Source organism: Acinonyx jubatus, chromosome C2 (genome assembly GCF_027475565.1).
Source record: "Acinonyx jubatus isolate Ajub_Pintada_27869175 chromosome C2, VMU_Ajub_asm_v1.0, whole genome shotgun sequence".
In the NCBI taxonomy this organism is placed as follows: Eukaryota; Metazoa; Chordata; class Mammalia; order Carnivora; family Felidae; genus Acinonyx; species Acinonyx jubatus.
Window position 1 is genome coordinate 155,031,607 of NC_069384.1, and position 21,609 is coordinate 155,053,215.

The 21,609-nt window shown below is 44.5% G+C and overlaps 2 protein-coding genes across 7 annotated transcripts in view; one reads left to right on the plus strand and one right to left on the minus strand.

The window, feature by feature from the left end:
* Positions 1–21,509, plus strand: part of SNRK (SNF related kinase) — a 59,351-nt gene extending 37,842 nt beyond the window's left edge. For 5 of the 6 annotated variants that reach the window (XM_027040512.2, XM_053221786.1, XM_053221785.1 and 2 more), the window contains 4 exons: positions 6,097–6,238; positions 11,058–11,270; positions 13,506–13,640; positions 17,519–21,509. In XM_027040512.2, the coding sequence (XP_026896313.1) occupies positions 6,097–6,238; positions 11,058–11,270; positions 13,506–13,640; positions 17,519–18,713 (1,685 nt within the window). In that variant the 3' untranslated portion in view covers positions 18,714–21,509. Of the gene's footprint in view, positions 1–930; positions 5,232–6,096; positions 6,239–11,057; positions 11,271–13,505; positions 13,641–17,518 lie in introns of those variants that run through there. The other variant, XM_027040514.2, reaches the window with a different exon arrangement.
* Positions 12,754–21,609, minus strand: part of ANO10 (anoctamin 10) — a 283,614-nt gene continuing 274,758 nt past the window's right edge. The window contains exon 13 of the mRNA XM_027040522.2: positions 12,754–13,412. Within this exon, the coding sequence (XP_026896323.1) occupies positions 13,353–13,412 (60 nt within the window). The 3' untranslated portion in view covers positions 12,754–13,352. The remainder of the gene's footprint in view (positions 13,413–21,609) is intronic.

The following is a 21,609-nucleotide window of genomic DNA, read 5'->3' on the forward strand; positions in this document are numbered from 1 at the left end:
CATGTGCTGCCCTGGAGCTCCGGGTAATGGAGGAAACGTCTGCGATGACAGCTCACCGTGGCGATGCCCTGGTTGCCAGCAGGGAGGGCGGTTTGGGGGGATCTCGGGGAGCTGGAGGTCAGCGGTAGGAGCCCTGGAGGACTGTGGGCCCATGCCGGAACTGGCACGATCTTCCTGATGCGGAAGTGAGGGGACACCTGTAGTACAGAGTCCAGGATGCCTCCTAAGTTTTGATTGGTAGGTGGAGGTGCCACAGACCACACTAGAACCCAAATGAGACAAATACGCTTAGGTACAAAGTGACGAGCTTAGTTTGGACAGCATTGAGTTTTGAAGTCCCCAGGTGGATTCAGGTGTGGGAAAGAACTGTTTTGAAGTAGGTATGAGTGATGGCATTCATTCTTTCTTTTTTTTCTTTTTTTTTGTTTATTTATTTTTGGAAGAGAGAGACAGAGTGTGGGTGGGGGAGGGGCAGAGAGAGGGGGAGACACAGAATCGGAAGCAGGCTCCAGGCTCTGAGCTGTCGGCACAAGGCCCGCCGCGGGGCTCGAACTCATGAGCCGTGAGATCACGACCTGAGCCGAAGTTGGATGCCAAACCGACTGAGCCACCCAGGCACCCCACTGATTTTCTTTTTTTTAAGTTTATTTATTTATTTTGAGAAAGAGCACACGAGCCGGGGAGGGACAGAGAGAGGGAAAAAGAATCCCAAGCAGGCTCCACACTAACAGTGAGTATTGCCCTGACGCAGAGCTCGAACTCACGAACCATGAAGTCATGAGGTCATGACCTGTGCCGAGATCAAGAGTCAGATGCTTAATCAACTGAGCCACCCAGGCGCCCCTATTCTAACTTTCTTTTTTTTTTTTTATTTTTTTATTTTTTATTTTTTTAATTTTTTTTTTCAACATTTATTTATTTTTGGGACAGAGAGAGACAGAGCATGAATGGGGGAGGGGCAGAGAGAGAGGGAGACACAGAATCGGAAACAGGCTCCAGGCTCCGAGCCATCAGCCCAGAGCCTGACGCGGGGCTCGAACTCCCAGACCGCGAGATCGTGACCTGGCTGAAGTCGGACGCTTAACCGACTGCGCCACCCAGGCGCCCCTCTCACTTTCTTTTTAAGAGAAGAAATGATTGCTGGTTAAATAATAGAAAGTTGCTTCTAACTGGAGTGTTGGTAAAACCAGAAATAAGGTAGATACCCTAAAACATGGACTTGTCCAAATTCTTCATTCCTTGTCTACCCCACTCTTACCACTTGGAGAGTGGTCTCTAGTCAGGCCCCTCAGAACCAACCACTGATCTTGTTGGGAACAAGAATCTTCAGCATCCGGAGCTCTAGGTGGTTTTGAATGCAGATGTAGATCCTGTTGTGTAGGTAGGAATTCACACCAGAAGACCCCGGTACCAGAAACAAAGGTCGTGAGACCGACACGCTTCTGTAACAGTGCTGCTCTTCCAAGAAAGCATTGCTTTCTACATTCGTTTTGGGTCATACGTCGGTTGCTGCTAACCACAGTTGGAACTGAAAAGTGTTTGCTTAAATCCTGCCGGTTTTAAGGGGTGTTGTGAAAGGTGCTGTACTTCGTCTGTAGTGGTTTTAGAACATTCTGTTGCTGCTTTCGTGACTGATGGCTACACTGATAAAAGAAAGTGAGAAGAAAAAAATAGAGGTTTCTGCCTAGAACTTTTCTCCTGGTCTTCCCATTTTTATTACTTTCTAATCCCTGCTCTTTTTTTTTTTTTTTGGTCTCTAGATAATTCACTTCAGAAGTGACTTTTTAGAAGACCTCTCAGCAGTCATGACACCCTCCAGCCACCCCCCGCCCACCCTTTGACAGTAGTGTTTCCTCAAATTGTTAGTATGTTCTTTTAGACTGTTTTGTTTTCATTTTGATCTTTTGTTAGCCTTCCTAAAATGATCTTTGTAGTTTAAACTCCACCTCCAACCCTAGAAATGGCATAATTAAACTGTGTTATGACAGTTGACCTACTGAATGTTAGCAGCTAAAGGAGACTTCACTGCTCATTTTTGGCAGCTTGAGGGAGACCAGTAACTCCCAGCCTTTATATCAACAAGGACTTCAGTATCTTTCCACCCCTTCCCATGGTTCCATAAGTTGGAAGTGTTTTTTTTTTTAACCAGAAGAACTATATGTATTAAGTAATATTTTCTTTTTCCATTTTTTTTTAACCAAGGGCCTATACCTGGGTCTGAAGTCAAAACATTAAGTTTGATTTTTCAGATGGTTGATATTTATTAACCTGTGTACAATAGACAATTCCGTTAACATTTTTAAAAAATAAAAAATAATAGAAAATCCCCATTCCATGCTCTTTCTCTCACCTGTCTCCCTCCATCCATCCCCCTTAAAGACTTGGCGAATCTCAAGCTGAGTCTATGATCTATACCTCGGGAGTGTGTAGTTTTATAAGCAAGTTTTTTTTAATGGAAAAAGATATTTTAAAATACAAAAATGAATTTTTAGGGGTGCCTGTGTGGCTCAGTCAGTTAAGTGTCTGACTCTTGGTTTTGGCTCAGGTCATGATCTCACAGTTCGTGAGCTCGAGCCCCGCATCAGGCTCTGTGCTGACAGCGTCGGAGCCGGCTTGGGATTCCCTCTCTTTCCTCTGCTCCTCCCCTGCTTACGCATGAGCACATACTCTCTCTCTCAAATAAATAAACTTAAATTTAAAAATCTTAAAAAAGGAATTTTTATTAAGATGTGTGCCAACTCCCTCCCCCATTTGAGGGGAAAGTAATAGATAATCTTTCTTGTTGCCATTCTTAGCTCTGTGATACCACCTGTCTTTTCCTGGGGATCCAAGATTATGAATTACCACCTTTTTTAGCTGTATTACCAAGAGGCCTTTCCTGTTCCTCTCCCCTCATCTCCACTGGTGTTTCTTGTTGGCTTTGTGCCTTCTGAGCTATCTGTCGTCTGTTTCTCACAGTGAATTGGGAGTCCTGTAAGGGCACGGGTGTCCCCCATTCATCTCTGTGTCCCCTGTGCTCAGGAGCAGTGCCCGCCCAACACAGATGGATGGGGGCGAGGCATTGCAGCCTCCTTAGAATGTGTGCTGGGCTCTGTCCGGAATACTCGGCGCGCATTCGAGTTTTCTGTTTAATACCCACAACAGAGTTAAGAGGAAGTGCGTTATTGCTACTGTGCCCATTGAACAGTGGAGAAACACGTTTAAATCACTTGGCTAAAGTCATACCACTTTGTGTTTATTTAGTAACTTTTTATCTCTTTCCTTTGGCCTTAGGATGGAAAAGTAAAATCATTCCAAGACAGTAGAATAAGAAGAGAAATTAAAAGTCTGGAAAATAAATAAATGGCATAAGCGGCCCCATGAATAATCAGGTTGTCCCAGTGAGAGGGTCATTTGCCCTTTCTAAAACTTTGCCCCCCTGACCCCACTGCTGTTCTCGTCTAGTTTAGATCCTTTGCCTGATGTCACTTAGCTTTGCAGACTACTTATTTTTCCACATTTCTCAAATATTCAGCATCTGTATGTTCAGAAATTATTGGATCTCTGACCGGAAGCAGTGGAAACAGTATATATATTTATGTTACTTTTCTTCTTTTACTCTTCTGATCGTGCACCACTTCCTAGCAAGTGGAGTGTGTGAGTTCGCTTGGAGAAATGATCCTGCAGAGAACCTTTCCAAAGAATTGGACTTCCTTGTTACTGTTGAGGTTGATATTTAACAGAAAGTTTTCTTTAACCTGATAAGAACTTGGGGTAATTATTAGTTGGTATTTATATTATTGCTTATGCTTTTAAAACATAAGCTTTGTGTAGTTGCACTGTCAGATATCATCTCCAATTTAGCATAGAGAAAAAGTAAAAAGCTAAAAAAACAAACTAGTTTATTCACAGTTGAAATACGAGATGGTAGAAGAAATAATGTGACCAGATTCATTTTATACAAATTGTTGTTTTGTAGGATTTATATGGAAAGACGAATTTAGTGTGTCTCAAATACATGTGTATTAATGGTTAGGCTTGGTTATAGCAGTAACCTCAGACATTGTCAATATTTGAACAACAGAAGAAAGTTTTTATTTTAACTACCCTGATTTTTATTTTTATGCATTTTTATTGCGAGCCATTTAAAATCCCTTTCCCTTCTTCGGAGAAGGAGATAGCCAAAAATAAAATAACACAAAATAAAATAAACGAACCAAAAAAAAAAAAATGTGGTGTGTTTCCCTCCTTGTGTACTGAACATCATTGAAAAGGTGAGTTTGCTTTATCGTGAGTTTCTAGAATATAACTGCTTTGTGAAATGAGGGAGGGGCACTGCGTTAAAGGAGAATAAATGTAATTGCCACTTGTTCACAGTAGTGGCTTGGGAGTTGGGGCAGGTGACCCCCCAAAATAGCAGGTTCAGGTTGTTCAAAGAGGGTTTAAGTTAACTATCAACTAGGTAAATTTCCTTTGAAATTCCTACTAAGTTACAACTAGAATTGGGATTATAAATTCTTCTCACCAGAGGTTTAAAGAGCAGGTGCAGCTAGCCACCATTATGCAGATTGTTGGACTTTGCACGGGGATGGCCCTCTGCATTCCAAGATCAAGGTAAAGAAATGTGGGTCAGTGAGTGGAGCCAGCTTGCTGTCCTGGGGCGGTAGGTCACATAATCCATGCATCCTATAACAATGCCAGGCAGACCTCTTAGGGACACTGCAGAGCTTAAGGTTCAGACTGAATGCTCTTTAGGTCTCTTTCATTCTTACATATGTATTGTTTTAATTTTAGTAGATTTTTCCATCTGTTTCACTTATTTCCACTGAGGCATCCTTAGTAAAATTTATCGTATACATACATAAAAGTCACAGGTGTTTATAATTTTGGGTTTCTGCCTTATTGCCTTCTTTGTTTAGTTTGGACCAAGGAAAAGATATTTTATTAACAGATTATAATTCTGCTGGAAAATAATATGGATCCTTCATTAGTTTGAGTGTTTAAGGTTAAGTGAAAATAGCAGTTGAGTATTAACAGATGTGGTGACAAAGTCCACGTGGCTTGCCTCTCCATTCTTTGTGGTGGCCTTTTTCTGGTAGAAAGCTTCTTGAATTCATCATCTCTTGTTATATGAATGTTTATGTAGCATGTCTATACTTTAGTTTCTGGAATGAATGAATGATTTGTGCTATCCTTCCTAAATGGAGTCCTCCTTTTTTCATTTGAAAAGCCATCATTTTTCCAACTGATTGGTGAGTTTGTTATTTAATGGCAAGAAGTGTAGGGGGTTATTTGTTATTGTGGGAGTTAATCTAATGCTGCAGTTGGGAGGGTCCTCAGATGTCAGCTCGTCCAGACTTACAGTCAGTACAGGAATGTCTTATGTAGAATGTTAGTTGCTCAGCCTTTGCTGAAATACTTACAGTGATGGAAAACCTACTATCTTTTCCAGTGCTTTATGTAAGTAGCCTCTGCTGTTTTTAAGCCACAGTGTGGCTCCTGGTTACTTACACGTTCAGACCTAGCTCTGGCCTTGGAAATAATATATAACCTGTCTTTTTCTTTATTGACAACACAGAAATAGTTCTGTCCTCTCTGAATTTTAATTTTCTTAACTATAAAATGACTGTGACTGTGACTTAACATTATCTGGTTCTCTAACCAGGATCGAGGTAAAGAACAACTGAGATAATTGTGATATTAGGCAAGATCCGTTTCATGTCTCAGAGTATTAATAGTTTTTTCTCTGGTAAATAATGTCATGAGAAAAACGGCAGTCTGTTGTCCAGTGGTTTGGGAACCTTGATTGTTAGTTTCCACTTGATGTTCTTGCCATTAACTAATGAATAAATGAATTAATTTGTTGAACATTTATTGACCATTCACCCTGTGGCTGAAGTGAATAGAAAAACAGTGAACAAGACAGATACCCTCCCTGCCTTATTGGGGCTTAAGTTTTCTTCCCTAAATGTTTGTTGTTGTTGTTGTTATTGTTTTGAGATATAAATGCTTTTCACTATTCAAATAAAATAATGTTGTTAGTCTACTTTTGCTCTTCTTAGTGTTTTTGGTTTTCTAACTCGTCCAGTATTTAACAGTCTGTCTTTTAATTTGTAGATATTTGGAGTCTGGGAGTGATCCTTTTCATGTTGGTGTGTGGACAGCCACCCTTTCAAGAGGCCAATGACAGTGAGACATTGACCATGATCATGGATTGCAAATATACAGTACCATCCCATGTGTCCAAAGAGTGTAAAGAGTAAGTAAAAACAAACAAAAAAAGAATGTGGAAACTTAAGTGCTCATATAAAAACCAGAAGTTTTATTTTATTCACACGTCAAAAAAATTTGAGGTGACTTCAGCACCTGAGCATCTGGGTTTCTTTTAATTTTCAAACTTGATATTTTGTTCTTGTTAAGTGTATTTGGGGGGTCAACCCAGAATATGACTTGAAATTTGATATTAGAGTACAAAATGTATTAGTCTGTTTCTTAAATATATTTGTTTTCTTGAAATCCATTGCATGCCTCTTCAGCCTCCAAGAATGGTAGTTACTCACTTGAAATGAAGATATTACCATGGGAACTACCTTTCTCTTTTTGCTTCAGCAAAAAAGCAAGACCACCTGGAATTACTTTAAATTCCAGAGAAAAGTTAAGGCATATCCCATCGTGAAATATCCCATCCTGAAACCACCAACACACCATTTTGGTGTTACATAAGGTGTCCCGTGATTTTATTCACAACATGACTCTCCCCAGTCGACAGAAGAGCTCTGTTTTGGTTTATAGGACTGTGGGAAGCCAGCAAACAAAAGTACACTCAAGTTGACTCTTTGGAATTTAGAGTACTTTATAGTTCTATGATAAACATAGTGACAAATATAAAAGAACTGTTAGAAGCTCAGTATTTCATTGACATTGCGTGTGTGTGTATTATTATTTTTTTTAATGAGTGATATTTTTAAGTAAGTTCAGCTGAGATTGTAGCTACTGCTTAAAGGATTTTGCTGTAGTAGCAAAGAGTTTAGTTTTTCCCATCAGCTGGTAAGAAAATCTGATAGCTTGAGACATCTTTTCTCCAAGTGGAGCCCCATCTTAAGCCGTGTGGTGGATGGTTAAGAATTTACATACTCAAACTCTCTGGATTCAGATACTGGCTTCTCCAGCTACTAATGATGTGACAGTGGTAGAACCTGTTCTAGCTTAAGAAATAGAACAGTAGTAATATCTTAGAAGCCTTCTGTTTCTCCCTCCTAGAGGGATTATTTTTAGTAATCGTAGGACCATTCATTTTTCTGCTTTTTCCTATATCAGTTTTGCTAACTTGTGTTTTTTAAGGAGTTTGTCCATTTTATGTCAATTTTCAAATTTATTGGCTGTAAGTATTTATATTTTCTAATTATATTTGTAAAGTGTATAGATCAATGGGGATGTTGCACATTATCATTCCAGTATTGATAGTTTTTGCCTTCTCTTGATAAGTCTTACCTCAAGTTTGTTCATTTTATTAGTCTTTTTCAAAGAACTGCCTTTTATCTTTATTAATTTGCTTGTATTTTTTGTTTTATGTTGTGAATTTTATCTGTATTATTTTCCTTCTACCTATTTCATGGGCTAATTCTTCCTCTTCCCCCCCCCCCCCCCCCCGTCTTATGTTGGATACTCAGCTCACAAATTTTCCTGTTCTAATGGCAGAGTTACGGCCACATAAATTGCCTTCCAGCACCGTTTTTCTGGCATCTTAACTGGTTTTGATTTATAGACCTGTTATTCAGTTCTGAGGATTTTCTAGTTTCAAATGGTTTATTTAACCTGTAAGTTTTTAGAAGGGAGTTTTACATTTCCAAGTGTATAGAGTTTTTGTAATTAGCTTTTTGTTCTTCATTTCTAAGTTAATTGCATTGTAGTTCAAGAATATAGTCTATATAGTAACTAGTTTTTTGTTTGTTTGTTTCAAATTGTTGAGGCTTGCTTAACGCATAGCATGGAGTCAATTTTTGTAAAGGATCCTTTTGTTCTGGAAAAGAATGTATATTTTCCAATTGTTGGGGTCAGTTCTATATACCTTAAGATCAAGCTTGTTAATTATGCCATTTAAAATTACATACATCTTTTCTGAGTTTTTTGATTAATTACCTGATATATCACTTACTAAGATATTCTTCCACTGTGATGGTAGATTTACTGTTTTATTCTTGGAGGTCTGTCAGTTTCTTATTTGACTGTTTTGAGGCAATGTTACCAGGTGCGAATTGTTGTATCTTACCAGTGAATTGAACTTACATATCACTCCTTATCTCTAATGATGCTTTTTGCCTTAAAGTCAATCTGTGTTATCTAGTTTTAGCTAGCCAAACCTGTCATCTTTGGTTTTAGCATTTATGTATGCTATATAGTTTTCCATTCTTTTCCTTTAAATAAACCTTTTATCATCTTCGTTTTAAGTACATCTTTTTTTTTTTTTTTTGAACAGCTGGGAACTGTTTTCGGAGCCATCTAAGCATTCTTGTCTTTTAATCAGAGAGTTTCCCATTCATATTTATTGTGTTCACTGAAAGATGTAGATGTATTTATGTTCTTTTTATGTGCTTCATATTTGTCCTCCTTTTCTCTCTTTTTTTTTTTTTCTTTTCTTTTTGTCTGTTCTTCTTTGGGATTGATGGAAGTTTTTCTTTTTCGCCTTATTTGGCTCTCTCCCTTCAACTAGCTTGGAAGTTATAGTCTGTTTTAACACACACATACATGTTTGTATACTTAATTTAATAAAATTGAAAGTTAATCCTTATGTTTATTCTCTTCCCAAACAACCCAAAATCCTTAGAATACTGTATCATTCAATATTTCAGTAACCTTTTTTTTTAACTCCACAAATTAGACGGTATTATTATATGTAGTAAAAAATTGTTTAGAATTACCCAGATGTTTCATAAGAACTTTGTATATCCTTCTACTTGGGATTACATTCTTCTGCCAAAATTATACCCTTTAGAATTTCTTTGATGAGCATTTGTTGGTGATCAGCTTTCTCAGTTTTTCATTGAAGATAGCTTTATGTTACATGTGATCTTTCTCAGGTTATTGAAGATGTTATTCTACACCTTCTGATATGTCTTGTTGCTATTGGGAAGTTAGCTGTTCAACCTCCTGTTGTTCGTGCATGGGTGATTTGTCTCTTCTCAGGCTGCTTTGAGAGCTTCTGTTCATTCTGCTTAGGATGTGTTGGGCTTCCTGGATCAGGATTTGTTTTCTTCCATGAATTTGGAAAATCCTTAGCCATTATATTTTCAAAGACAGTTTCTTGCCCATTCCCTCATTCCCTTCTGGAACGTGGGTTAGATGTACGTTAGGTATTTTCACTCTTGTCCCCCATGTCTTTTAACCTTCATATTTTCTACCTCTTAGTCCACCAATGCAGGGTTATTTCTTTGGCTCTGTCTTTGAATTCTAATTCTCTTTATGCCTAATTTTTAAAAATTGTCCATTGCTTTTTTTTTTTTAACGTTTACTTATTTTGAGAGAGAGAGAGAGCAGAGGAGGGGCAGAGGGAGAGAATCCCAAGCAGGCTCCACACTGTCAGTGCAGAGCCTAATGCGGGGCTTGATCTCAGGAACCATGAGATCATGACCTGAGCTGACATCAAGAGTAGGCTGAACCTACTAAGCCACCCAGGCCCCTCCACCCACCTTTTTTTTTTTTTTTTTAAGTGTTTCTTTATTTTTGAGAGAGAGGGAGACACAGAATCCAAAGCAGGTGCCAGGCTCTGAGCTGTCAGCACAGAGCCTGACATGGGGCTGAACCCATGAACTGTGAGATCACAATCTGAGCCAAAGTCATGCACTTAACCGACTGAGCCATCCAGACGCCCCAAGGCTTCTCCATGTCTTTTTTTTTTTTTTTTTGATGTTTGTTTATTTTTGAGAGAGAGAGAGATAAAGTGTGAGCTGGGGAGGGGCAGAGAGAGGGGGAGATACAGAATCTGATAGGCTTCTGCATGTCTTAAGCATATTCAACACAGTTACAGTCTGTGTCAGAAAAATTCAGTATTTGAAGACCATTCTGATTTTGCTGTTGTGTGTTTTTTTGTTCCTGCTACAGGTGCTTGTTTCTTTTATATTTTTTGACTGTGAGGTTGTATTCTTTGTAATGTGTGGGGAGTTCTTTCAGTTCCATTGCTACAGAGAGGGTTTGCATTTCCTTCTTGTAGGAGCCCAGGAGCACCTCCAGCTTAAAATCACTTTAAATTAACTTCTTCCCTGTGTGTTCCACGCACATATTTTTAATTTGGACCACAAACATGTGGCATGTTTGAGGAGCCGCCTGTGGCTAGAAATTCTTAGATTTCCATGCCCGACCTCCACAGCCAGTGTCGAGGCAGGCAGGTTTCCTGCCTGATATCTTAGCAGTAGATTTGTTTCTCATTTCTCAACAGAAGCTGGGGTCCCAGCTCCTTACGAGGGCTCTAGTTGTGCCCCCTGCCTTCAGTAGGCCCTACACATTATATTCTGTTTTATGCACTCACTGTAGCCTTCAAACCCAAAGCAGAAGCAGTCAGGTCAAAGGCTAGCTTTGTCATTCGCCTCCTAAGACTCCCGCTTTGACTCCATTTTTACCTGAGTACCCCTTCCTTCCATCTTGATGTATGTGTGCATTTACTATTTTGCCAGCACGGTGCATTTTAAACAAGATGCATGTGGCATTTAGGGTCATTCATTTTTCCGGAAGCAGAAGTTGGCTCATGCACTCTATCCTGTGTGTCATTGCTGATCATCGTAGCTGGTGCTGGTATGTCGCTAAGCCACAGTTAATCAAGGACAGATATTGATACCTAGAGTTAATTGTAGATGATGGGAAGCTGTTCGGCTTGTCAGTATTTCCCGCAATTGTGTTTTTCTATTTATTAATTTGATGACGCTGAATTTTCTTTATTCCCATCTGCCACACCACCACCACCACCGGTGAACCTAATGGAATTGATGGTCTAAATGTAGGGAACAATTCCGATGAATAAAATAATCCACCGTTAACTAATCCCTTCCAACTGTTTACTCTAACAGTGACCTTACCTTCCTTTCCAGCCTGATCACACGGATGCTACAGAGAGATCCCAAGAGAAGGGCCTCCTTGGAAGAGATTGAGAATCATCCTTGGCTTCAAGGAGTGGACCCTTCGCCAGCCACAAAGTATAACATCCCCCTTGTGTCATACAAAAACCTCTCGGAGGAGGAACACAACAGCATCATTCAGCGCATGGTGCTCGGGGACATAGCGGACCGAGACGCCATTGTGGAGTATGTCGGCACTCGTGCGCATGGGGCCATGGGTTTAGGATTCGTGGAATGGGCTCTCCTCTTGACTTGCCAGGGCTTGTGGCCACCGTAATGGGTAGAGTTCCCAGCCGGCGGGGGTTATGTCACTTATCTCTAGAGTTCCTGGCCCGGTGCCTGTCTCATGGGTTTTGTTGTTTTATTGTTTTTATTTTTGTACTAGTGAACGAGTAAACCGTTGCTCGGCGTCAGCAAGTAATGTGGCCTCTCTTGCTTCCTACAGGGGGGGATTGGAGTAGCCTCTTGTGCATCCCAGTGCACGTCTTATCCACAGCAGTATCCTCTTTGTTGCCATGTCTCCCGCTGGTCCCACAGTGGGCAGGAAGAATGGGGCAGACCCCAGCCTCTAAATCAGGGCTTGTCTTATGGGGCCAGTCACACATTGTTGTAAGTAACATTTTAGTGGGCCACCGCCATGCCTGGTGGCTTGGGTATCGTCACTGGCTGCATCGTGCTGTGATACTTTCTGGCCCTTCAGAGCCACAGCAACCTGGCACCCACAAGATACAGAGTTGTTAATTAAATCCCTTAAAACCAAAGCTAGGTCTTAATAACCTAAGAAATGTGGAATTAGGGATAATATAAAGATGCTGTTGCTTTGTTTTAGCAATGATTGGTTCCTATAAGAGGTCCTGTCTAGAAAATTATGAAGCATTTCCACAAATGAACAATCAAAAGTTGGTTAACCTGTTGAATGAAACAGGTATAATGGAAAGAGGACATATTCTGGGGGGCAAAAAACCCAAACAAAACAAAAAAGACCAGGTTCAAAATTTTGGTGTAAATACACATTTCTACCGATAGCCAGCTGCATTATGAGTTTTCACAGATTGATCCATGGCTACTTAATGACCTAAATGAACAGGAAGAGCAGGACACTTGCTATTTCTGCCAAGGACATTCGCTTTAGGAATGTGTAGAAAGTGATTTTTCATTTTGAGTGGATAGAAGGCTTTTTGTATCTGGCTGAATTGGCTTAATGTTCTTAGCTTAAATAAATACATGCAGGGGTATCATTTAGAACAATTTGTAATTCCTGTAAATTCAATGAGAAATCCGAAGGGAAGGGCAGTCTCACTGGGTCAGGTGACCCTGTTTTCCTGTCCACTAGTGGGCACGTGCATGGTGAAAGGGAGGCCCAAGGCGCCCCCAGGCTGGTCTCAGGTCTCGCCTGTGGCCCACGTCTCCTCCTGAGCATGACTCCTCAACTCAAAGACACGTGTTTTGATTCCCCGAACACAGGCCAATGTCCTTATCTGGTACTCCGCTTAGGAAACCACTCTAAGAAGTCGTTCTGAGCCCTGAATTGCATCAGGGGGCTCTTCAGAGTGGCCCCTCAGCCTGCCCAGCCCCCTTAGCTGTGACCCTTCCCCCCGCAACCCCGTTCATTTTGTGAAAAGCAGTCGCTGTGTTGCTTCTTTCCTGAGTGTTCATTGTGTATCTTCTACTATGGAAAGTTTCTGCAAAGTACAGTTATGTATTTCTGGGCCCGGTAGACCATTTTTCGCGCACTCTTGCAGTTCCCAGGCCAGGCCGGCTGCAGGAGAGCGGGTGGCCGTGTGCCCTGTGCGTGTGCTGCGACAGCCCCTGGCCGCACGGTGCGTGCCCAGACTAGGTACTCCAAGCGCTCTTTTGAAGTGGAGGAATGAATACGTTGATTTTATTCAAAGAGGAGGCTAATGACGTGCTCTCAGATACATTAGCAATTCATTAGTGTGTAAAATGCCAATAAATGCAAAGAGTGTAAAAATAAAAACTTTTCCTAATTTTTCTGATTTCTCATACGCACTGCCATTTCCTACTCTGATGGGAGCACGTGAGCCAGTTTAATGAAAACAAACACTTTGACACACACATTACATTTTTGGATAACACATACATTCTTGGAAAGCTTTGCTACCTTTTTTATGTGTGGAAAACTGACACCCAGCTCGGCAGCTATCAGCATTTTTTATTTTTCTTACAAATGGAACATTTTTATGGAGTCATTTTTTAGAATTTCAGAAGTGATCTAAATAATGACTTGTTTGGTTTTTTTTTTTCCTCTTATCTGTGTTTTTTCATAATTTTAAAGATTCCAGGGCATTGGACTTCATTTGCTTGTACCTAAAAAAAAAAAAAAAAAAAAAAATCAGTTCTGCTTGTAAAAAAGCAAACCCTCTGACGTGGCTTGTGTCTGTTCCCCCTTCTTTTCCTCAGAGCCCTGGAAACCAACAGGTACAACCACATCACGGCCACATACTTTCTGCTTGCTGAAAGGATCCTGAGGGAGAAACAAGAGAAAGAAATACAAACCAGATCTGCAAGCCCTAGCAATATCAAGGCCCAGTTTAGGTGAGAAAAAAAATCCTCCCTGATTTTAGTAAGTTTAATGTTTTGAAATAGTGAACCCCTTTTTCAAAAATGCTTCCTAATCACTCTTTGGGGCAAGAGAATATAAACAGGGGTGGCGGCCTCATGGGAGAGGCTGTGCATGGGCTCTCCGCGTGTGGGGGTCCTGTCCCTTCGTCACCAAGGACACCTTCCCTCCTGCGTTCAGGGGAGAGGGGCTGTGGCTGCTGGCCTGGCCAGGAAAACACGTTTGGAGAAGCAGCTGAGTGTGTGTCAACTATTTTCCATTAAACTCTTCCAGATCTGATATGTATTAATGTGTTATTTTCTTTAATTTTTCATTCCAGGAACAAGGCCATACTTTCCCTCAGTTTTTTTAAATAATTTTTAAGAACATCCAGGGCATTTCTGTGCCATTGTGTTAGCTCAGGATTTCAGTGATTACACACATCAGCTAGTTGATTTATTGGCTGCCTGACCTTGGGAGGTCACTTAACCTCTTTCTGACTGGGAATGATAATGGGAGTGAGAATACTGTCTGCCTCCTGAACTGGGCTGCTCTGTGTGCTGTCGCTGTTATGAGTATTTTACCACCACCGTTGTCCTTGATAAAGTCATGAGTGTGCTTTCCATCTTCTCCTCCTCTCCCCTCCCACCCCCTCTTTCCCACTTTGCTTTTTCTTCTGCCATATTAGCTTTCTACTTAAAATGAAAGCGTGGAGAGGGTTACTTTTTGACATCACCACTATGAAAGTTATATATAATTTATCTTTCCCTCTTCAGATGAAGTAATCCGTGGAAGTGTAGTGATTCAAAAAGAGAAGGATGCTCCCAATTCTGAATAATTCTCTACTCTTACATCCACATAGGAATATGTATGTATGTGTGAATATTAAGTAGTAATTATTATTTAAAATAGGCAGAAAGCCATTGGATTTACGTTACGTGATGTCAGCTTGCCATGTGTAGGCTGTTACTTGGGATGGGGCGACAGAGAAGAGAGACGAAAATGCTCCTGGGTGGCCAAAGAATAAAGATTTAGAAATCTAGAACTGGAAAGTGGTCTTCGTAACTTCATTTATATCCTGGATGGAGTCTTCTGTAATAAAACCTAGGCATGCTGTGTGGTATCTGCTTGGAAGAGGACTGGGCCCCGGGGGCTGGGGGCTGAGGGGAGTGAGACCAACCAGGACCATGACTTTGAGTGGTGAGGTCAACCTAGTCCTGGGCTGAGGCCCCTGATGGGAAAGAGCAGGGTCACCACACGTCGGGCCACCGAGTCTGGAGTCACCCCAGCCTTGGGGAATGGAATGTTTGGATTTGAGCTATTTTTAGGGAAACAGATCAGAACTCGATCTAAATTTGATCACATATGTAAACGAGTTAAGTTGGTTTTACTTTATTATAAAAGTTAACAAAACTGACAGAGGCTATAGAGAAGTATCAGAACCTTCCCTCAGCTTTTCCTTTTATCCTCCTGGGGATGCTGGAGTGGAGATGCTGTGAGGGCCTCGCCTCCTCCTGGGCCCAGGCAAGGTGGTAGATCTGCTTCCTTGCCTTCTTTTTATTGTCACTGTGACTTTGCCAGAACCCTGGACCTGACTTGGTTCTGCTGCTGGACATGCCCTCAGGTCAGTGACCCTGAGTCAGTAGATGGGCCTTTGAACCAGCAGTTAGCTCCCCGGGAGGGGCAGGCAGGGGGAGCCAGGGACCCCCGGCCGCAGACAGTGCACCTTCTTCGTGTTCTGCCGGGGCGGGATGGAAGCGTGGTGCGGTCTGTGTGTTAGAAGAGGCCTCACGGGGTCCTCTGAGGAGCTGACCCTAGCACGGGAGGGCTCGGGGCCGGCATCCTCTGAGAGACCTGGAAGTGAGGAGAACCACTGAGGCCAGACCGCAGAGGTCTGTCTGTGCAGCCACAGCCATCCGGAAGCTTCCTAGGTTGCCTCGGGCGGGGGGAGTAACTGTGGAACCCAACCCACATGTCACTTGTTCACAAGCCTGCATGACCTTGGGCAGGTTTCTTACTGTGTTCTCATTTCCCCGTCTGTGAAGAGGGAAGATGCGGCTCCCTTGTGGAGCCGTGGGGGGCCAAGTGCACTAACCCTCGTCAGGCTCCCGGGACAGCGCTGGCTCTGGTGAGCACTGAGGCAGTGAACCGTGCCGTCCATGTGACTCCTTCCTAATTCTTGTTTAGCTGTCTCTCCTCTGTTGTGTTAAGCCAGATTTGCTCACAGTGTTGTGACAATAAAGATGACTTAGTTTAGCATAACAGGAGCTCACGTGAGTGCTCGGTTAACGTGAGCCGTTTAACAACTTGATTCACTCCTATAAAAGCGGTCGGTTCGGACGTGGCCAGTGGAGGCGCCACCCCAGCAGCAGCACCCAGCCGTCCTGTTCCCGGGCGCGGGTTCCGAGAACGGCGTTGGCTTTCTTTTCAGGAGGTTAGGCGTGAAGAGCCTCCGCCGCTTGGCGGGTCCCCGCGTCCTGGACTGCGCCGGCTGCCGCTCTGCTGGTTGGACACCGTGGGCCGCTGGCCTCCCAGGCCGGGGCTCCCCAGGGTGCCCCAGAGCCGCCGGCTTCACGTACTTGTGTGGCTGGGGGACGGGTGACTTGTCCAGAGGCACTTAGTGACCTCAAAGACCTTATCCGGCACTCGGCTCTCCTAAACTACCCAGCGGTGACTAGCCAACGGGCCGCTGAGAAAGGACCGTTGGTTCTGAGCTGCAGAAGAGAGGTCTATCATAAATTCCGGGTGGTTTTTTTCCAACTATAGATTTAATTGATTATTTCTAGGAACATAATTGGTGTGAAACAAAAGTGTCATAGTGTGGAAGGGGCTACTTTAAATCTCTCTGGCATCTGCTATTACCCCGGACAGAGAGGACGAAACAGGCCAGAGACCTCATTTTCAAAAGTCTTTTTCTTTGGCTGCCAAGCAGTGTTCTTGTTCCTTAGGTGACTCTAGGTTGGGGAATAAAATTGAAGGTTCAGTAATTATGGATTTGGCGCCCATTTCGCTTGTGTGGACATCTAAAAACACGTGCATTTAGGGGTGCCTGGGTGACTCAGTGAGTTTAAGCGTCCAACTCTGGGTTTTGTCTCCGGTCATGATCTCACGGTTCTTGAGTTCAAGCCCTGCGTCTGCCTCTGTGCTGACAGCTCAGAGCCTGGAGCCTGCTTCGGATTCTGTGTCTCCCGCTCCCTCCCCCCACCCCCGCTCGTTCACACGCGCTCTCTCGAAAATAAACATTACAAGAAGTTTTTTAAAAATACGTGCATTTATATTCAGCTTGGTGTGTTTTTTAATTGATGAAGAGATGCATGCCAGTGTACGTTGACTTTTCTTTGCAGTACTCTCCTGTTTAATCTTGAGCTGTTCCCACTTTTACACCATCCTGTCCTATCTTGAAGACTGGGCATTTCAGGTGAATTGTATTTTATTTTTTCAGGTGAATTTTATTAGCAAACCATATACCTCAAAGGTCGTGCGCCAAGCAAGACCCAAAGGAACAAAATGTGTGGTGTTTGAGTTTTGCTTTGGTGACCTCCCTGTGCTGTTTAAAACTGCTTGCTTGTGGTGTAAGATGTGTATGGGAAGACAGGGCTGGCTCTTGGCCGTCTTTCCCGCCAGCTCTGATGTGTCCATTTGGCCAGTGAGCCCCAGGCCGGACCCAGAACCACGTTCGCCCTGCTGGCGCCCTTGCTGATCTTTAGAGGATGTCGAACGGGCTTGCAAGGCCGCTGGGGTGGTTTTTCCTTTTCTTGTCTTTTTTCTTTCTTCGTCAGTCTGTGGATTTTGCCCCGTAAGTATCGCGTGGCGTGGCGTGTAGGTAGAGTCTGCCTATTATTACATGGCTCTCTCCTTCCAATCTGTTACGCAGGCAGTCGTGGCCAACCAAGATCGACGTGCCCCAGGACCTGGAGGATGATCTCACGGCCACTCCTCTGTCCCACGGGACCGTCCCTCAGTCTCCTGCTCGGGCTGCCGACGGCGTCCTCAACGGCCACAGGAGCAAAGGCCTGTGTGACTCGGCCAAGAAAGACGACCTCCCCGAGTTGGCCGGACCGGCGCTCTCCACGGTGTCCCCTGCGAGCTTGAAGCCCACGGCCGGCGGGCGCAAGTGCCTGTTCCGGGTGGAGGAGGACGAAGAGGAAGATGAGGAGGACAAGAAGCCCGTGTCCCTCTCGACGCAGGTGGTTCTGCGCCGGAAGCCCTCGGTCACCAACCGGCTGACGTCGAGGAAGAGCGCGCCCGTCCTCAACCAGATCTTTGAGGAAGGGGAGTCCGACGACGAGTTCGACATGGATGAGAACCTGCCTCCCAAGCTGAGCCGGCTGAAGATGAACATCGCCTCCCCGGGCACCGTGCACAAGCGCTACCACCGCAGGAAAAGCCAGGGCCGCGGCTCCAGCTGCAGCAGCTCGGAGACCAGCGACGACGACTCCGAGAGCCGCCGGCGGCTGGACAAAGACGGCGGCTTCACCTACTCCTGGCACCGGCGGGATAGCGGCGAGGGGCCCCCCGGGAGCGAGGGCGACGGCGGGGGCCAGGGCAAGCCGAGCGACGGCGGCGGCGGCGGCGCGGACAAGGCCAGCCCGAGCGAGAGCGGCGCGGGCGGCGGCAGCCCCGCGGGCGGCTCGGGGGGCAAGCCCGCGGGCACGTCGGGCAGCACGCGCCGCTGCGCCGGCCCCGGGCCCGGGGAGCTGGTCCAGAGCCTCAAACTCATGAGCCTCTGCCTGGGCTCGCAGCTGCACGGCGGCGCCAGGTACATTCTCGACCCGCAGGGCGGCTTGCCGTTCTCCAGCGTGAAGGTGCAGGAGAAGTCCACGTGGAAGATGTGCATCAGCTCGACGGGGGGCGCGGGGCCGGGCCCCGGCGCGGGCGGCGTCAAGTTTTTCTCCGACCACGTGGCCGACGGCGCCGCGGAGCTCGAACGGATAAAGAGCAAGAACCTGAAAAACAACGTGCTCCAGCTACCTCTGTGCGAAAAGACCATCTCTGTGAACATCCAGCGGAACCCTAAGGACGGGCTGCTGTGCGCCTCCAGCCAGGCCAGCTGCTGCCACGTCATCTGACCGCGGCCCCGCCGGCCCCTGGCACCCGCCCCCCGCCGCCCGCCGCCCGCCCAGAGCCGCCCGCCCAGAGCGGTGCGCCCCGGCCCGGCCCGCCCGCCCCTCCGGCCGCTCTCCGCGCTTCCTCCCTTCGAGGGGGCGTTCGGAGCAGTTATTTATTACCTTCGCGTTTGTTCGCCTGCCGACGTGACAATGCATGGTCTTCGTGCATGCTGCTAGACACTGCTTTTCTTTTCCAGCCGAAAAGTCTCTTGTGTCATTTTTACATTTATAATTTTAATGCGGATGATCAGGATTAAATTAAAATGTACATTTGGGACCTAAGATACACGGAGCACTTAGAAATTGGATGTCCTGCACTTAATCTAGAGAGAAAAAATGCTTCTGTCTCCTTGGGAGAAACGTAAATTCCCCTCCTGACCTTCTGCGAGAACGGAAACTCCGTGCCCTGAGGCACACGCCGTGCTGTCCGAGACCGAACCAAAGCAATAACGTTGTGTTGCCGCCGGGCCTGGAGCCTGCGAGCGAGCGAGCGAGCGAGCGAGCGAGCGAGCGAGCGAGCGAGCAAGCGCGTGCGAGCCCCGCCTCCCGAGGCCCGAGCCCCGCCTCCCGAGGCCCGTGAGGGGCGGAGTACAGCGAGCGTCTGCACTGAGAACCTTAAAACCATGATTTCAATACACCCACACCTGTTTGTCTTAAGCTCTAGTGTGAAAACAAGGTTGGGCTCGTAAAATTTAACTGAAAGATTTTCTTGTTTTGTACTAGGTGAGATAAAGTACTTAGATTTATAAGGCAGCTTCCCCCGTAGTGGTAAATTACAAGCAGACAATCTTATTTTGTAACGTGATGAAGTGAACTGATGGTGTCTTAACTCTACTTATAGAGTGTACGTCTGTCCAACAGAACAAAAAGATGCTCGGTGTAAATTCCTTCCCGTAGGGCACATCCTAGGGTTTCCTTTAAAACCTTGTAGATAGAAGAAACTGTAGGGCCTGATATGGAAGCAAAGGTGCACACAGAGTGTGGCAAAGTCAAAAGCCTATAAATTAAAAAAAAAAGAAAAAATTACTGGGACGTGATCTTTCGCAGTTTGGTAATTCGGTGGTCTCTTCTGTTTTTTCCATTCTTCTATGTTCTCTGGCTGTCCAGTAAGCTACGAGAATTGGCTGATCAAAAAATACACCTATAAAAGAGTGAAATTCACACGTACAGCAGACAAAACGCACAAAGCCTGCTTTGTGTTTTGTTGTTTTGGTTTTCTTCTTTTTTCCTTTTTCTTTTCTGGAGGTGTTTTCCACTTTGCCTTCCTGCCAAAACAGTAATCGAAGAACTCTTGCTTTAAACTGTTCCTGTACAAAGACGACTTTTGACCAGATAATCCTCTTTCCTGGCGTCTTGTCTCATAAGACGCACTATATTGCAGATTGCTAACTTTGAGAGGGGCCGGATGCCGCCTCTGCAAGCTGTGCCCCGGGGGGTCTTCAAAGCGGTGCTTATCCACACCGGGGGTGGGATGCGGTCGGGCCGGGGGTGAGGGGCCTTCCCACTCCCAGCAGCTTCCCTTCGTGTCTCTGAAGTGACCGTGGCTTTGTCCGCAGAGGGGGCAGAGCACCCAAGGACTGCATTCCATGGCTCTCGGCTCCTCCAAGTACACGCTGATTCTGCTACTCACGATGCGTATAGTTTAGTCCGCACTAGGGAATTTCACAGTATACTTACTAAACTAAGTAAAGGTGATACTTAAAATACTTCTTTTACTTTCTAGACCTAGGCTAGATATGTTTTAAGCTACAGCTCTAGTTCATTGTGATATTTATAACTGAAAGCTACCAGAAAAGATGTGTGGGTGAAGCCATAGAACATATTTGCTTGAAATTCTGAGCAGGGATCTTATAAAGGGCCAGAAATAAGATGTGTGGTTCACATAGACAGTGAGCGTAACATCTGTATTAAACGTAGGAGAGAAGTTTCTAAAGGGCATTGGCAATAAACTCTTTGTTGCAGCTGTTTTCCAAGTAATGTAAATACTTCTTCCTGTGATTATGTATAGCCTTGGAATGGCACCTTTTAACTAACCCACGTGTGTTTGGTCTCCGATGGTTTTTTATATTCCGACCTATATGTGGTGCTCACTCTAGGAGCGGCAGTGTTGACCGTTCATGCTGCACAGCTGTATCATAGAGCCTTATTAGTCGCGTGTGCTTGGTTGGCCCTCTGGGTGTACAGAGGTCAGTCTGAGTGGCGTCTTACTCACCTGTTCGTAAGTGAATGACTGTGCATGTGTTGTATGTCATAGTATGTCGTCACATAAAAGGGAGGGAGCAGATAACCGTTACATGAAGATAATATTGGACCAAACTCTTTACTAGCTCTAAACAGTTTCTTGTACCCCTTAACCTGTCTTCAGAAGTGGCATAGAGTTATAGTAGTGTGTAAATTAAATATTGTGGAAAAACAATTAGTCTTGTATTTTTCTGTACGTGTGTGTACATATATTATATATATATACACATATATATATATATAAAATTATGTACTTCTGGCAATTCTATCTGTATTTAAAGATGTGACAATCTCGACACCGATCTTAAGAATAGCCGTGAGACTGAATCGAAGTAAGGGTCTCCCTACCAAGTAAGAACCGATGTGTGTTAAGAGGGTACAGAATCATCAGCTGATTTGCTCGGTTGCTTCCACTGCTGGTGGATTTTCCTCATTGTGTAAACATTGACAGGTATGTGACTGATGGGAAGAAACAATCCAAATAATAAAGTGGCATATTGGTGTTCAGCAATATAAGCCGAGTCCGTGTTTCTGTGTCTTCTCGCGAGTGCAGCTGTGTCGAGACCCAGCCCGCGTGATGTGCACCTGTGCCGCCAGAGGTGACTGGAAAAAATCG